General features: G+C 34.5%; 1 protein-coding gene across 6 annotated transcripts in view; it reads left to right on the top strand.

Annotated features, from left to right (window-relative positions):
- Positions 1-18,314, top strand: part of nrm (neuromusculin) — a 593,812-nt gene that overhangs the window by 564,735 nt on the left and 10,763 nt on the right. For 4 of the 6 annotated variants that reach the window (XM_065370891.1, XM_065370847.1, XM_065370867.1 and 1 more), the window contains 11 exons: positions 2,642-2,808; positions 5,817-6,089; positions 6,198-6,494; positions 9,954-10,101; positions 10,184-10,386; positions 10,472-10,732; positions 10,828-11,079; positions 11,210-11,227; positions 12,998-13,144; positions 13,719-13,752; positions 14,076-14,317. In XM_065370891.1, the coding sequence (XP_065226963.1) occupies positions 2,642-2,808; positions 5,817-6,089; positions 6,198-6,494; positions 9,954-10,101; positions 10,184-10,386; positions 10,472-10,732; positions 10,828-11,079; positions 11,210-11,227; positions 12,998-13,144; positions 13,719-13,752; positions 14,076-14,317 (2,042 nt within the window). The remainder of the gene's footprint in view (positions 1-2,641; positions 2,809-5,816; positions 6,090-6,197; positions 6,495-9,953; positions 10,102-10,183; positions 10,387-10,471; positions 10,733-10,827; positions 11,080-11,209; positions 11,228-12,997; positions 13,145-13,718; positions 13,753-14,075; positions 14,318-18,314) is intronic. The other 2 variants (XM_065370857.1, XM_065370876.1) reach the window with 2 other exon arrangements.

The raw sequence follows: 18,314 nt of genomic DNA, 5'->3' as shown, positions 1-18,314 counted from the left end.
ACTAAAGAACTAGGCAACCAATTTAGAATTCATGTGCCCATGTTTGTCTAGAAGCGATACTGGGTGAAAAAATGACTCAAAATTTGAGCTCAGCGTCCCCTAAAAACGTTAAAAACCTTATATCGTAAAATTTTTCACCTTTTTTTCAAAATTTTGGTATTAGGGTGCCTGTGGAAAGAGTAGAGAAGGTCTGATCGAAAAACTAAGTCGAAATTCGAACTCGGCACCTTGATAACCCAAACAAACGATACGTCACACGACATATTTCGTCATTTTGGATTTTGGTTAAAATTGTGGACTTTTCCCCCTCTATATGCCCCAGCATGCTCGCATCAAATTTCTCCAAACATTTTGGTGAAATTTCAAAGAAGAAAAATGAAAATTATTTGGCATATCGTTTATTATGTTTTCGATTGCGCTGATTTCGAATTTCGACTCTTTATTTTTGGGTAAAATTAAAGTCCCCTAGGATCACACAAAAGTCTCCCAGGTCCCAATTTTAAAAAAATTGAAAAATCCATGTGACATATGGTTTGTTAGGGTTTTAAAGGTGCTGATTTCAAATTTCAACTCAGTTTTTTGAATCAAGCTTCTCAAGTCCCACAATACGTCCCTCAAATTTTGAAAAACTGAAAAAAAATCGTGTGACCTATGGTTTGTTGGGTTTATGAAGATGCTGATTTCGAACCTCAACTTAGTTTTTTGATTCAAGCCCCCTAAACCCCAAGTCCCTCAATATGGCCCTCAAATTTTGAAAAAATTGAAAAAATGGTGTGACCCATGATTTGTTCGGTTTTTGAAGGTGCTGATTTCGAATCTCAACTTATTTTTTTGATTCAAGCTCCGTGAGTCCCACCCCCTACAATACGGCCCTCAAATTTTGAAAAAATCGAAAAAGACGTGTGACCTATGGTTTGTTGGGTTTTTGAAGGTGCTGATTTCGAATCTTGACTTATTTTTTTGATTCAAGCTCTTTAAGCCCCACAACATGCCACTAGAATTTTGAAAAAATTGAAAAAATCGTGTGACCTATGGTTTGTTGGGGTCTTGAGAGTGCTGATTTCGAATCTCAGCTTTTTTTTTGATTCAAGACCCTTGAACCCTATGCCCCACAATATTGTCCTCGAATTTTGAAAAAATTGAAAAAATCGTGTGACCTATCTTATGGTTTGTTGGGTTTTTGAAAGTGCTGATTTCGAATCTCAACTTGATATTTTGATTAACTCACCAAAAACCCCACAATATGACCCCCGAATTTTGAAAAAATTGAAAAAATCGTGTGACCCATGATTTGTTGGGATTTTGAAGGTGCTGATTTCGAATCTCAACTTTTTTTTTTGATTCAAGCACGCTGAGCCTCACAATATGCCCCTCGAAATTTGAAAAAATTGAAAAAATCGTGTGACCTATGGTTTGTTAGGTTTCTGAGGGCGCTGATTTCGAATCTCAGCTCATTTTTTCGATTAAAGCGCTTCAAGTCTTGCAATACGTCCCTCAAATTTTGAAAAACTGAAAAAAATCGTGTGACTCATGCTTTGTTGGATTTTCAGAGGTGCTGATTTCGAATTTCAACTTATTTTTTTTGATTCGAGCACACCTTCCTCTCCCTGAGCCTCACAATACACCCTCTTAATTTCAAAAAAGTTACCAAAATCTCGATCTCTATGCAAGTCTTTAATTACGAATAGAACAGTAAGCTAATCCAATTTATCCATTTCACTTCTAAACACAAAATAACGACATAGAATAGGTACCTAGCAGAAAACCAAAGTGCTAGATGCTTGTGTAAAGGTGCGTAGCAAACACATCGAATATACAGTACGGTTTTCAGCGCCTGATAATCCCGACATCGTATTTAACATAAGCTTTTGCATAGCCTATAGAGCATTGTGGATTACGGATAGGTACTTTAAATACAGCACGATGAAGCGAAGAAGGGGCGGGTTATCGTTCGTTATGACACCTCGTATATACTATACGTACTATATATACGTTGAGTAATTTTTCACTCGTTTTACGAATTACTAAAATTAGCGCAATAATGAAAAACGTCTGCGAAACACGACACAATAAAGTTTCACTTTTGTTAACGCGAACGCGCTCTCGGCGCGATTCGTTTCTTTGGGTTTAATTGCGCGTAAATGTCGTTAATAATTTCGCCGTAGAGTGGTGCGATTATGTATAACACTATATGTAGTATGTAGAAGTGTATAGTAGCTACTATTGCTATATACTCGCTCATATAGGGTATGCGAGTATATGTATACGTATGTAGCCTATTCAACAACAATGGAACTCTGTGCAAAGCACCACTAACTGTGAAAAAGAAAGAAACACCGAGTAATGGAGGAGAATTTACTCTCCTCCTTATCCTCTCTTCTTCCTGTCTTTGAAAACTCGAACGTAAACATACGCTATGGTACGTGCGAGCTTTGTTTGGTACATTACGATGGTTTATTTTCATTTTTGTGTGAGATGGATGTAGGGGGAAAAAATGAGTGTGAGAGAAAGAGAGAAAGACGGAAACGACGTAAACTGCGATAGCTTATTTTTGTTGGGTAATAATGGCATTAAAATTCGAGTAAAAATGATGTGTATTTTCGTCTAATTTACACTCTTGTGATATGTATTTCTAACGCAGGTATTTCAATGGACGTCGTATTACCGAAAATGCTACGTTGTACGATTTCTTCGATACTAAATTACGACTGAAGAAAGTGGACAGAAATTCGTTGGGGTCTTATTTTTGCAGTCTGGAGAACGAAGTCGGTGTGTCGAATTCGTCGGAGACTACAGTCAATGTATTATGTAAGTATTTTGTATTTATTTGAGACGAAAATATAATGAAGATGTTTACTTTGAGTGGGAGACAACCCAGAAAAATTTTGAGTCTCTTAGTGGCATAGAGAGCAGGACGAGGATGCTCGTGGTTTCATTGTCTTTTTGATTTTTGAAATTTATACCTCGGTACCTATTTTTGAACTTCCTTTAATGGATGTTTAAAAAAAATCCAAACAAAAAAAACGAATTCGGACAATTTGATCAAAATGATTGTTCGCTATTCTAGAGCATCCATCAAGATTTAGGTTTCCTCGATATTTTCCATGAATCAATTTTGTCTCCTTCTGAGTAATTTAATCTGAAAATCCAATATTTTGACGATGTTAACCAAATATTTTCTGAGGGCATTTCATGCTCATGTTATTTCTCTTGTAAAAAGTCCTTCTTTTTGCCCGAATAAGGCCTTTCTTTTTTCCGAATTTTCGAATAATTCTGTCATTCAATCAAAATCGAGAGAAAAATGAAAACTCAATTTTTCAGAATTTTTCTCTTTTTTAAACGTCAAAATAGTATCAAAAAATGAAATATTTTCTTGATGTAAACCAATTGATTACTTCCATTGTTTATTTGTTTGATGTATTTATTTAGTTTTTTTTGATTATTTTTTGTTTCCTTCGAAAATTATAATTTTTTGAAGCTTTTTTTGGAAATTTTGTGAAAATGGATGGGAGGGGGATCAGTTCATTGTTCCAAAAGGTCTTTTTAAAGTCCTCTGTTTTAGTTTTCATATTTTGTTAGACACCCTGATTTTCATCAATATTTCATAGTCATTCATTCACATTACAATGTGGATCAAATTTTTTTAAAACCTTTTCAGACAATCAAATATCTTTTTGACCACAGTTTGAGAAACGCTGAACACATTTGAGGAAAAATACGGATTACACATTCAAAAATTGATAAATAGCATGTCAAAAAACGGTTTATTTACTGCACAAAGTAGTACTTTTTTGTTTTCTTGGTCAAAAGGAGGAGATTGGAGTAATTTGAAAGATCAAAAATTTCACCAGGGAGTCTTTAAACTCACTTTTGGGCAGTTTTAACAAAAAGTAAGATTTTTTGACAGTTATTTTGGCAAAAAAACGAGAATTTTTGATAGTTTCAATGAGAAGCAAGATTTTTTGGTGGGTTTTTGACCAAAAAAGCAAAACTTGTTCAAAATTTTAGCAAAAAAAAACAATAGAATTTTCTATAAAATTCTTAACGATTTTTTTTTTAGAATTTCACTAAAAGACATAAAAGAACATTTTTATTAAAAATAGAAAACTTGTAGAAATTTTTGGAAAAAGCAAGATTTTTAGTAGTATTTGTAAAAAACAAAATTTATTTTGTAATTCTGAAAAAAAAACATTTTTTGACAATTTTTGAAAATTTTGATCCAAAAAACAAAACTTTTCACAATTTTTAGCAATTTTTGCAAGAAATAAACTTTTTTTGGAAAGCAAAGCTTTTTCGAATTCTACTTAGAAAAGGAGTTTTTTCAAAAAATGAAGGATTTCCCATTCGTAAAATTTATATGTTCATTTTCACAAAATGAGTTATTTTTCTGGAATTTTTTTTGTGGGGAATCGTCCATTTTTCCGGGAAATATTTTTTTCTGCAGAGGGGGGGGGGTCAAAATTTTATGTGAACGTGGATTACATTTCTTTCGTCGTGATATGAAATAGAATTTTCATTCGTAAACTAAGAAGTGAAGTTTTTTACGAAACCCCGCGAAAAAATTTTTGGATCCAATTTCGAATAAATCTCTTTACAAATATTTTGACCCAATTTGAAAAACATTTTTTTGAAACCCCGAATTAATTTTCAACACTCGAATCAAACACTTTTTTCGTAGACTTTTTTTAAATATTTCCATTTTCAGTTTTTTTCTTTTTTTTTTAGGGTACCTACTTTCGTAACTTTAAATGTTTCTTGTACACTTGAAAAAAAAATAAAAATATGTCCTAATTGAAAAAAGCTTTACTTACAAAGTTATTGACATTTATTTTGAGTATTTTCTATGAAGATTTTTCCAATCTTTATCAAATCAAAACTTTAAGAAAAACATATGGACTTTGGAAATGATCCAAAATTTTATACCAAAGTAATAAAAAAAAACTGTCAATTTTCCACCATAAAAAAATTGCTGTTGCTGAGAGCTTCTAATTTGCTCCAAAGTGTTTGCAAACTATACAGAGGAGAACTTCCAGTAATTTTCTGCTGAAATAGGTGAAGTGATGTAGGCATTATTTTCACCTACTCACTCTAATTGACTGTAGGAACACTCAACCTAATAGGAAATTAAATTTGTACAGCTATCAAAATCAAGCAATTGCCTTCTACAGAAATTTCAGTGTTCTGGAGAAAAGTCAAATTTTGCTAGGCCTTAGTGACTTAGAAATGGTGGTGATCAATACGATTGGGAGGGAGGAGGTGGTTGACTTCGTATGAAATCCTGTTTTCAAAGTTTTATTTCAAGAAGTGTTGCTTTTATAAGCTAATTTTCTGATAGCATTTTTTTTGAGATTTTCAAAAATTCGCCAATGATCGAAAAATTGCCTTCAGAACCTCAAAATGTGGTTCTCTGAACTGATTGACATGCTTTTTTAGATTCCCAAATTTTAGCTCAATTAAAGTTGGCAGATTATGAATATTTCCATTGCGAGGGAAAATCAGAGCCCTTGAAAATGAAAATTTTCAAAATTGGGGCTCCTGTTCTTTCGTTTTTGGCACATTATTCACTTTATCAGAAACCAAAGATGAAACGTTTTTGAAAATCAAAACCAACACTTTAGTTTCCTCGAATTTTTGATTTTGGTGTAAAATGTTCGAAATTGATTTTTGAGGAAATCTAAACCTTGCTGGATGAGACTCTAAATGATATCTGGAAATGATGAAATTTGATTTTAAAAGCTCGATATCGTCTCTCTCATCAAAGCATTCGAGCATATGTGACTTTTTTCGTGCCTGTCTCACTATTGTTTGTTTTCCAGACCCTCCTACGGTGTACGTGGACGCAAACACACCAACCACGGTGAACGAGACTGATAAACGAGAGATCTCGTTAATCTGCAAAGTGATAGTAGGCAATCCGGGAGAATTAAACGAAGTACGATGGTTTCGTAATGGAGAACTGATGAAAAACTCGAACATGAGTATTTTGGTGCTAGATGGAGTACGCAATAATCACGGAAATTATTCCTGCGCTGGTAAAACGATCGCTGGCTTGGGACCAACGTCGCCGGTAATCGAGGTCATAGTGCAACGTGAGTATAATACCTATGCAAATTTCTAAAAATGCATCTTTAGATAAACATTGCAATTGAAATAGGTATTGAAATTGACTAAAATTTCACTCTGTCTGTTATATCAAGGTCTACCTGGCACAGCGAAATTAAAATACTATCTCGAAGACGACTACGACTCGGTGAATTCGGTCGTCGTAAAAGGAAGCTCGATAGTACTACAGTGCGACGTCGAAGAACGAGGCTGGCCATTAAACACGCAGTACCACTGGTACAAAGGAAACGTAGAGATTTTCGGCGCATCTACCGGCAACACGTTTCACATACCGAGCGTCGGTATCGTACAAAAGCTCAATAATTATTCGTGTAATGCGGCCAACGCGGCTGGATACGGAGAAAATGCCACCATCGCAATCGACGTTCATGGTAATTACCGTTGTTATTTGTACAATAGACGACTCGACGCGACGTTACGGAAACGTACGCGATTCGGTTTCTCGTTTATATAGGCTCGTTTCGATGGTAATTAAAATTTTCATCGTATTTGAAAACGTCGCTAGATATCCCCCTTCCCAACCCCCGTCCCGATCCATCTACCACAGTTAGGGTTATTTTTGAAACTGAGTCGACGACGACGACGATGCAGCCACATCCGCGTTTTGCGTTCAATTCCAACGATATTGTAGCATGATTTGAATTCGATATGGCGAAAAGATAACTGGCTCATGATTTCCGGTGTTTTTTTTTGTTGGTTGGTGAGTGGTTTTTATTTTTGGTTCAATTTTACTGTTTTAATCAAGATTTTTTTTACTATCTAGATGATGGTAATAAGGAAGCTTTAAATTGGTGTAGGCCTACGAAATTGTCTGCTGGGGACAATTTCAGGGAAAATTACCTAGATGTACGAATACGATTGTGATTATTCTCAAGGACGTCGGAAAAAATTTAAATGGGTCAGAATGAGCATACTCGATGTTACATACAAATTTGGAATTTTAATGAAAATTAAAGGGAAAAAATTTCCATGTTGCCAGAATAAAGGGTTATAATTGAAATAACTGGAGTTGTCCTACGTAAACGAGTTCCTTATCAAGTGCTTTATTCTTGAGGCAAGGTATCCGAGCAAGGCGAAAATTTTTCATACCAGATGGAATTGAATAGAAACCGAATTCATTTTTCAATTTTTGATGAATTTTTAAGTATACATGACCCATTTCCTTTTAAAAAAATCAAAATTTGGATCAAATTGAGATAGAGTGCTGGAAATTGAATTGTATCAGATTTTTGACCACCCTCTCCCCCCCCCGGAACCCATTAATGACGGTTTCCAGCAAATTTTTGAATTTTGGCATAGGGTACCATAAAAAATAAGAACTTGAACGAGCATGAAATAGATTTTGAAAAATTGTGCTTGAATCTATAGAAGATGATACCAAGAGAACCATTTAGGCCTACTTGAAATTATAAGGTCTGGATTTTTTTGAAAATTGAGAAATTCAAAAACCCACTACAGGTCTCAAAACAATTCGAAACTGAGACTAATCGATTTGATTGGGGGACGGTCAAGAGCATGTAGACCCAAAAAATCAGTACCATCGCCCTCGCAATCCTTCATTTGAAATTTCACGCTGAAATCAACGTTTTGAATTTGTGGGGTGAGAGGGGGAGAGTGGGGGCTTATCTAGAATGTACACGAAATTAAAAATATGGTCACCAAAATTGCTACTTAAGTATTCATTTTTTCCTTTTTACATTTAAAGGAATTATCTAAAGTAACCGGTTTTGATTTTAGCTAGGGTTCAGTTTTTTAAAAGCATAGTCCACCCCACTCCCTTGCATTCTTTACCCCTTACCTTCGTCGTCTTCTCATTCAATCAAAATTTCAACTGTCTGATTTTTTTTCGACTTTTAACAAATTTTTAAAGAGAATATGGGATATCGATGCATTTACCTTCCCCCACCCCATCCATTTCTCCCCATCCTCCTTCCCCTTTTCTTTTTCCATTTTTCAAAATTTTCGAAATATTTAAATTTCTGGTCAGAATGTTTGAAAAAAAAAATCATTTTGAAGAATAAACCTCCCTTGATTCCAAAAACTGTGTTGGTCCCTTTGAAAGAAGCCCCCCCTCTCAAATGGTAAAAATAAAACTTGAAATAGGTTAAGGAAATAGATGAAAAATGTTTTATAAAAGAAGGTCAAATTTAGAAGAATTTTCAAAAAAATGAACAATTTTTAAGAAATTTTTACAGTCTTTGATTTTTGATTTTTTTTTCAATTTTGGGAGCTCCATGCAAGAGAACCAATATTGTTTAGGTTAGAAGATTTATCGCAAAGAAATGAGAAATTCTCAAAAAAAATGTCACAACTTGGATTTTTTAAATTTTTTTTTTTTTTGTTTTTTTCGGTGTTGAGAGCTCTTTAGAAAAATTCTGGCACAAAAAATGGGCATTTTCTGACAATTTCGATGATTTAGATTTTTAATTTTTTTCAGCTTTAAATTAGCTTGGGGAATCGGGGGGGGGGTGAAAAGAGGACTAAGAGGAATCCTGACGCAAAAAAGGGAAGTTTTTAGAATAAACTGAGTTTTTTTCTTCCTTTTTTTCGTATTTTTTTATAACTTTTGGTTAGTTTTAAGTTGGCTAGCTAAAATTTTTGGGGATTTTTTTCATACAAACTAAAAAAAGTTCAGGAGGGGGGATTGCTAATAAAAACAAATTCTCAAGTATAAAAAAAGCTACTCTAAACCACTCGTTCATCTTCCGTTCTTCCTTTCTGTTCTTACCTCTCCTTTTTCGTTCCAGTTTCTCCTCTCTCTTCCTTTTTTTCTTCCTTCCTCTCCATTTTTCTTTCAATCAAAATTTCAACTTCTTTAATTTGATTCTCAGATTTTTGGGAATTTATTAAGTAGGTATGTAGATATAAATTTGAAAAACTCAAATTCGAATTTACTCTATGAAATTTCAACTTTTGATAATGATTGCAAAGCTGCAATTTTAAATTTTAAAAAACTATAACGTTTTGAGAGTTTTTTATTCTATATTTTTAGAAACTGATTTTCAAAATGGGGTTTCGATTCTCTTGAGGCCCTTGAGGGGTAGAAAATGAAAATAAAAAAAAACTTGTGCTGAATTCAAATGTCTTCTCATTTTTTCGACCTGCATGACCTCTCTGGATCCTACACCAATGTCCCAAACATGGCCAGAATCTCCCCCTCCCCCCACCAAAAAATTGAATCATATGTGGTGTATCGTTTGTGAAGTTTTCAAGATTTTTGTGGATAAGACCCTTCAGATTCCCTGACCCTCCACGACTTGGAGAAAAATACGAAACTGCAAAAATGTTGGAATAACGTGAGGCTCTTGATTTTTTGTTTTCAATTTTTAAAATGTTATCCTGGTTGGAACATCTAATTTACTTGTGGGGGGAGGGGGGAATTCCTAATATTCCAAATAATCAGCGAAACCCAAACTTGGAGATTTTTAAAATTTCCTTTTTGTTGTTATTGTTGTTGTTTTTTAAAATTTGATAGGTACTTGTCTGGTCAAAAGTATATTTAGGGTGTCTGGTTAGAATTTTTTGAAATTATTTCTTTAAAAAATATGTATCTTATTTCAAAATAATGAAAATTATCTGAAATTTTAGTCAATTAGAGATTTAAAACTAAATAGGTTGTTCAACTAGTAAAACATTTGTCAGATACCTACTAAATTTTTGATTTTGATCTCATTGGTTCAATTTTTGGCTTAATTAAATCGAGAATAGGCCAACCGTATTTTCAAGTCATCGTTCGACTTTGACTATAAATTTATTATTTCTAAACTTCATAACCCTAAAATTGATTTTTTCTCTTCGTCGTTTGAATTATTATTCGTGCTTTTTTACAGCTCCTCCAAGCATCATAAACACCATAAAATACGCCAACGCTTCGATCAAAGACACCGTAGCTGATATAAAATGCGACTTTGAATGTTACCCCGAATGTCGAGTGATCTGGAGGAGAAACGGAACCCTCATCGATAACACCACTGGAGAGTAAGTTGACCAAATTGACAATTCAAAATAGAATACATTGATTTAACAGTCATAATTCATGTTTTTTTTAATTTCTTGATAGATACGAAATACTCAACGTAGATATCCCAGCTGATCAAAATAGAAACGATTTCCCCGGCGTAAGTTCGACGCTAAGACTGAATATTAAAGCATTCCCAGGAGGTGAATTGATTCCAAATCGAGACGATGCTCAATATACTTGTGCCAGTACCGCGAATGATGTGGGCAACGGAGTCGAATCGAATATCGATTTCCGGGTCCATTGTAAGTGTATTATTAATATGAGATCAACTCGACCCTAATGAGCTTAGAATGCTCAGATCACAACTAACTCAATTTTATTTTCTAGTTCCACCAATTAACATGAATTTATCCAAAATAAACGGCACGATTCGCGAAGGTCATATACCACCGAGAGTAATATGCTCCAGCCAAGCTAGACCGCAGCCTACGTACAGATGGTACAATTTGGCCACCAATAAAACCGAATCTTACGAGGGCATATTGAGTCTGAATCGTGGCCTGAATCGGTTCAACGATACGACGTTCGTTTGCGAGGCGAGCAACTCGTATGGGAAAAATATCATCTCTTTGAATTTTGATTTCGAATGTTAGTATAGTATGATATTTTTTATACCTATTTGCTAGTTAATTATTGATGGAATTACGACGAGGAATCTGATAATTCTGGTGTTCATTATACAGTTAAGCCATCCTGCGTTGTCGAACCAGCTTCAGACGATAGTGATAGAAAAACGTTGTACTGCAAAGCGATCGGAAACCCTTCACAAATCGATTACAGTTGGTATAAAAACAGCAAAGAAGATCCCACCAATGTTACGCTGGATCAGAGAAGCTCGGAATTAATTTTAGATATTTTGACCAACGACGAGAGGTATTTCTGTTTGGCCAATAATACCGTCGGAGTCTCCGAACCTTGCTGGATTGATGTGCCTGGTACGTAGAACCACTGATGAGTGAATCACAATTTCCTGTTATATTTTTTTTTCTTTTTAATCACTATATAAATGAGAAATACCATAAAGACGACGTTATTATGTTAGTTTTTCTTTCCTTTTTACATTAGCGTACCAGGAAAAAAGCAGTAAGTTTTATGCAACAAGTACGCTACTTTTTTTTCTTTTATCGCGCTCGCTTCTCAAAGTGTATACCTACGTAGAAAGTATTTCAAACGGTTTAAATAATCTTTGATGGTGTTGGAATTTTTTTTCTCCAAGTCGTGCAAAGATTATTATTACGTGTTCTTCCTTATGAATACGAAATGACGTAATTTGATCTTTTGATGTTGACGAAGAGTTCACCGCGCACCTACGTAATGATTTGATGCCCTTTTGAAAGCCTCCATCGTCAACGTAATTGCATGATGAGAGGCACAAAGAAGTACAAGTGTTGCACTTTACAACCTTCGCGGATTGTTGCTAGAGCGAAATGAGATGCTGTATGATTTAATATTACGAAGTAACTTGAAAGAAATAAGTGTGTAGTTCGCATTTGCGTGAGCTGGTTTTGACCCATCAAGCCATTAAAGACTTGAATGAATTTTCTCATAGGAAGGAAAGGGGTTCAAGGACAGAAAATGTGAGAAATTTGAGAAAAGAAATAAATGCATTGAGAAAATGTAGAGTGAATTAGGTGGGAAGAAGTGTCCTCAAAATGTAAGATTTTTACACTTTAAGCTTAAATTTGAACATTTTATCTAATTTTTGAATTTTTTTTTTGCTTTTTTGAGCTGAAATTGATTTTGACATTTTAAAAATGATCCTTGCATCGTCAATTATTAGTTGACAAAAATTTTATTATTTTCAAGCAATTTTCAATGTACGAGTATTCCTCATCTTCATGCCTATTTTCATCTCTTTTCGAACCCTGGAGGCGGTCTCTTCTCGGTTCAGTTTCTTTTTCGCCACCATTTGAGATTTCTGATTCATATTTTTTTTCTTCTTCTAAAACTCAAATTTCATTTAATTTCAATTATTTTACCAACAATGTTTCTCATTAGGAAGGTAGTTGGATAAGCAGGCAGGTAGTAGGTAGGTAGGTGCGGGCCTCAGTGGATCTGTCTATAATCGATGACTTTTCACTATTTTCAGTCAAACGACGGTCTCGACCTTGATCGACAATTTCTGATTCGATCCCACCCAAGAACATAATTATTTTCAGTCAATCGTATCACCCAATTTCAATCGAGGATTTCCGATCTGATTGGATCCCATTCCATCCATGGAAATTGGAAAAATTGGATCTATAATATTGCATTTTATGATTTTAATCAAGTATCTTTATATCCTCGAGTAACATTTTATGATTGTACATAAAAGTGAAGATTACCATTTAATACAATACATAATCCCATTGAATAATTCATCAGACTCTGTAGAAGAGACTCGACGAATTTTTTTTCTATTATTATTCACTAACCCAACGTTATTTTTTGCTAACATCATTGTTCTTATCTCTACTCTTGATATTTTAAATCAGATTTTAATTGTTTTTATTCATTTATCTACTTCATTCAATTACATGATGTTTATCAAACTTGCCATTTTAGTCTTTTGACTTGAGCTACGAAGTAAAATTATCATGATTTAAGGGATCGTTCGTGTCAAACAATTTTTTTATTAACCCAACCTAGACGAAAATAATTATCAAATTTATGCCAACTTGTCCAATTTCAGTAGCGTTGTATGACGAAGAATAAATATTTGATGCGAGATTGGAAAATTGTAATTGAGAGACGAATTAAAGGATTTTACATTAAACGCTGCAACATCGATAAAAATCTACTTTTTTTATTCCATCACTTTCCCCTGAACCAATTTTCACCTCAATTAATCACCGAATATTACTTTTTCAGCATCCACAGACTGGTTAATATTACGTCTACTGAAGACTCCGAAATACCTTATCTATTTAGCAATCGCCTTCGGTATCATATTTTTCGTGATAATTATCTGCTCCATAATCATCTTCATTTGCCGAAAACGAAGAGCCAATGAAAAATGTAAGTACCATTTTTTCCCACATGATTTTCGTAATCTCGAGTAAATTAAATCTGGTTGACCACTTGAGTAAGTCACGAGTCTGAAAAATCAATATCAAGACGATCACAGAGTGCATTAGGTATACTTAAATGTAGAGGTTCGTAGAATTAAAAAAAAATAGAAATGAAAAAAGCCAGCAATTTTTTTCTCGAATAAAGAAAAAATTCTTTCTTCATTTCTATATCGATGACAAGTGCACGATTATGTATATCTCAGTACGTGTAATTAAAATGCGAATGAATTCAGCGTATTTTACTAAAAATCGTAGTGAGTAAAATGCTTGGCATGCTGAAGAGTTTTTTTCTCATTTGCTCAGTTAATGATTGATTTTTTTTTCTTATATCGTTTTATTGCCTATTTGAGTACCTATTATGATATCCAGCTTTACTTATACTCCTTCTTGACTATAGATAGTTCTTTTTGCTATTACTAGTTTTTCGTTTGATTTTTTTTTTCTGTTTTGTTATTTATTATTTAACTCGACTAACCTTACGATATATTTATTTTTTGGTTCATTTTTTAATTTGTTTCTAGACAATAACCGCATTGATCTGCCTAGCAGACAGAAGTAAGTGTCGCATTGTACACGCTAATGCTTTATATTTACTTATTAAAATTACCCCCACTCCCTCTTTCGACTCTTTAAAATGAATTTTTCAAAAAACACTCTCCAAGTTTTTTATTTTAATAACATGCTAAGCTCGCTGAATTCTTTTATCGAGAGCGAATTGTCATCGACCCCTCGAGAGGTCAGCAGAATAACCTCGATTCGCTCTCGAAAGGTGCTTTCAGGGTGCTTTATACGATTATTATGAGGTTGCTAGGGTGCAAAATTAAAATTATTAACACTACCAATATAAACACTCGGCTTCATACATGACGTTTATGTAGTTTGGACGCGAATAACATAACGGATGGAACGACACCGGCGCCTATGATGCCAAAATGGCCGCTTAAACCGGGAGTACTCGTACATGTGAATAACAACCACATGTTGAACGCCAGACGTACTATGACCACGCAGCCGAATAATCAGCAAAACAACATTAATAACGCCACAAATGCTAATAATAATAATAATCATCATCATCAAAATCAATACTACACCGCCACCGAGAAACGTACCAAACGAGGTGAGGTTTTAAAGAATATCGGTAACGAATCGCAACGTTCTAGAACGCAACGCATTAAGCAAATGTTTTTCGCCGAACAACTCAAATATAAGACGGATACGTTACCAGGGGTCTTCCACGGCAAGTCTGGAGGTAAGAATCGCGATTTACCAATTGGTCGCTTGTGGTGTGTGGATTTAACGCGAAGCTAATGTCGTTAGGGAACTGGTAAATGGGTTGGAGAGGTTCTGAGAGTGAAATTGAGCTCGGATTCGGAATCAGCGACCTCGATTATGTTGGAAACGATAGGTCACATGCCTATGGTTTGGTGAAGTTCATGTGTCCTGCCCCTTAGTACTAGCCCCTACCCCCTCCATGAACTTTTTAACCACTATTTTCAGTCGTTGGTATTTTTTGATCTGGCTGATTCATTGAACCAAATGATTGGCTTCAGTTCAAAGTTGAGAGGGAAGTCGGAACTTAGTTATTGAATGATACTGCTTGGGAGTAGGGATACTACCTGCTCCCCCCTCCCTCCCTTCGTCATATCGGACAACTGGTGATGATTCACTCTCATTTCTGAAGTTTTTTGTATGTATTTGGAATTGGAATTCCTTACTTTATCTGAGTTGTTATTTACTAGATTCATTCAACCCTTCAGAAGTGTCAGGACATCCTCGATGGACTCAGTTAAACCCCTCCCATTTTTATCCCCACTCTCTCCTGTTCAACGTCGAACTTTTGTTTTACTTGCACAAAATGATTGAGAATGATGTAAGTAATGATGTTGTCCTCATCAAATTCCTTGCAAAATTATCGACGTTTAGTAGAATTATTGGTCATTTGTGTGTTACCCCCCCCCCACTCCCCTTTACACCCATTTTCATTCTCTCATATGCTATTTCATTTGAAGATTATGGCAATGCGGTTCTTTAAATTGAAATTCCCTCAATTTGAACGTGCAACTTTCAGAATTCATTCAAATTCATAATCTTTGCAAGATTCTCATTCCAACTTGAGTGGAGGGGATTTTGAGGAGGAAGAAGTGGGGATACACGTTGATTTTTTTGAAAGTACATGTGCCTTGTGACATATCGTTTTCTATGTTTTTGACCCCACTAAGTTCAAATCTCAAGTGGATTTTCTCATTGGAGCACTCTAAAATCCAGAATGGAGGTTAGAGACCCATCTTATTTGTGAAATTAGGCTGTTACAAAGTCGGAAGGTAGAAAATGATCAATTCCAATGAGAAGTGGCTAGAAGAGATGAAGTTTAGGGGCATGAAAAATTGTCCATCAATGTAATTAATTGTGCGTTTGCTCATTGCTCAATTATAGCGAATATTTGGATTTCCTATTTGTTTTTTTTTTACCCTCCCTCGTCATCAGTTTGTATGCATAAAATTGGTTACCTTCATTTTATGCCATTCTGTACTTTGAATTCGGACAAAAATGGAATTTTTCATGATTTCTGCGTTGATGAGGAACTAGAAATCATTACTTGAAGTGACTGAAGGCTGAAATCGAGCTCGGATTCGGGTTCAGTGACCTCGATTATCTAACAATTGATATGTCACATGCCTATAGTTGAATGAAATCGAGGTCTTCGTCCCCTTTGCATCAACCCCCTCCCCCTCCTCTTTATCAAAGTTTTCACTGGTTGTTTACAATCGTTGATATTTTTGGATTTAGATGATTTATTGATCCAAATGATTGACTTCTACGTTTGAAAGATGTACAGTTTTCGAATGATTCTTCAAGTGAACGCCCTCTCCTCCCCTCTCCATTCCTCACCCCCTCCCATCACCTTGGACACCTGTTGATAATTTGATCATGTTCGCCTACACTTCGCATTTTTTTTTTTTTTTTACTTTTTGAGATTGACTTAATCATTGGGCTCTGAAGTCTCAATTAAACTGGAGCCTTCTTTAAAATTTCGTGGAGGGGGTTAAAACAGAGAGAAGTGGGGATGAGTGTTGATTTTTTTCGATGTATGCCTTGTGATATATCGTTTTCTATGTTTTTGAGGGCGCTGGAATCGAATCTGAAGTCGATTTTCTTATTGGAACTTTCTAAAAGCTATTATGACGGTTACAGTCATGTTTTGATTTAAATTTTTGCAAAAAAAATTTGATCCCCTATATTTGAACCATTTTAATTCAAATTGGATCAATTTAATGATTTTTACGTTGAGAATGAAATGAAATACCTATTTAGACATCGTTGCCTGTATTTTTGAGAAATGCCAAATTCAAATCTGAAATGTGTATCATCCGAGCATTTTATACTCGTAATTAGCGAGAAAAAAAATCACGGTTTATTAAATAATCATCTCAAACCGAGCTGAGCCTTATATAAAAGCTCATTTTATCAAGTATAAAACCCCACGAAATCATTCTTAATTAAATATTAGGGGTTTTGCGGATAAAAATTGTTTTAAAAAGGGGGTTAAAAAGTATAAGAAAAGGAAAAACTCTAGCTGGTATACCGGGGAAAAGTTAAATCGTACCGCGACAGTTTTTTTTTCAGCCTGAGGAAAAAAGTTTATTCTCGAGATTATAATGCATTTGCGTATGAAAAGTTATGCTTTAAAGACTCTGGGTTGGGTTACCCGCCACAATAGGGTATTTCGCCCTTTGGAAGTTTTCTCCTTTTTCGTTTCATTTCGCCATTTATCAAGACACCGTTGGCGTCGTGGCGGTTTCCAGAATAACTTATTGCTAATTCGTGGCGCAAAATAAAAAGAAGGGTTAATTGATCGGTATTGTAATACGAATGGTAAAAATTATCTGGATGAAAGTCGCCTCGAAGAAACGGGGTCTCGGTATAATGATGATATTGGTAGTGAATAAAGCTAAAGAGAAGCAGATTGAATGCTTCTACGGGTGTAAAATGGAGCGAAATCTTTGAAATGGTAATTTTTCATTATACACTTTTGCCTTTTTGCGAGCGAAGTGATTAAAAAAAAAGGAGAATATTAGCTTCGCGTGGATTTTTTTATTTTCACTTTTTTTTACGTTTTACCATAACTATTCATCGGTAGATTTAGTTTAATTGCGATGGTAATTAGAGTATTTTCGAGCTTTATTAACTCGCCTGCTTGTTGAAACGAGTGATGCTTTTTTTCAGGCACGTATGCGTGGCTTTTAAAACGCTTATTGGTTGATTTATATTGTTAGCTAGATGTAGCCTGAATTGGTATTAATTATAACTCGTACCTAACGTATTTTTTTTGTATGCTTGGTTTGTTTCCTCGATGATCGTTTTTTATTGCACTCGAGTAGTCGTATCGTTCAAAAAATTCGACAATAGTGTCGTACCGACAAATCCCAGGAAAAGGAAAAAACCTGGAACAGGTAGGCGAGGCAGTGGATGATTTTTTTTTGTAATTGACTATTTTTTAATGTGTATTGTATTGTGTGTACTTGGATTTGAGTGCTGTTTTCTCGTGTACGTGTTAGTGGATGTACTCTTCTCCTCCTCCCAACAATGGTCTTGAGTGACGACTTAAGCTGATTAATCAAAAATTTTCTGGGTACCTTACAGACTGATTTATTGCTTCATTCGAAGTTCAGAATTCTTAATGAAAATTGAAAATACTTTCTTAATTACTCAATAAAAATTGATACATAATTCACAATTATAAGCAAGGGCTTTCAATCATAATTGAAAAATTTTGATTAAAACTGTGAATTTTGAAATCAAAATTGACAATTTTTGGCCAAAACTAAGCATTTGAATCAAAATTTTAAGCTTTAAATCAAAATTGAAAATGTTTACTTGAGAATTTAATCACAGTTGAAAACATTTAATTGAGAGCTTCAATTAAAATGGGGAGTACCTTTTCAATTAAAAATTGATTTTCAAATCAAAAATTGAAAATTTTGGCTCAATATTGAGAATATTTAAATCAATTATTTAAAACTGAGAATTTCTTACTCAAAACTGAGAATTTTTTTATCGAAATATGAGAATTTCACTATCAAAATTCAAAGTTTATGGTTGAAATTAAAATTGTT

The sequence above is a fragment of the Planococcus citri genome, chromosome 1 (genome assembly GCF_950023065.1).
Source record: "Planococcus citri chromosome 1, ihPlaCitr1.1, whole genome shotgun sequence".
In the NCBI taxonomy this organism is placed as follows: domain Eukaryota; kingdom Metazoa; phylum Arthropoda; class Insecta; order Hemiptera; family Pseudococcidae; genus Planococcus; species Planococcus citri.
This window is presented reverse-complemented; position numbering and strand designations above follow the sequence as displayed.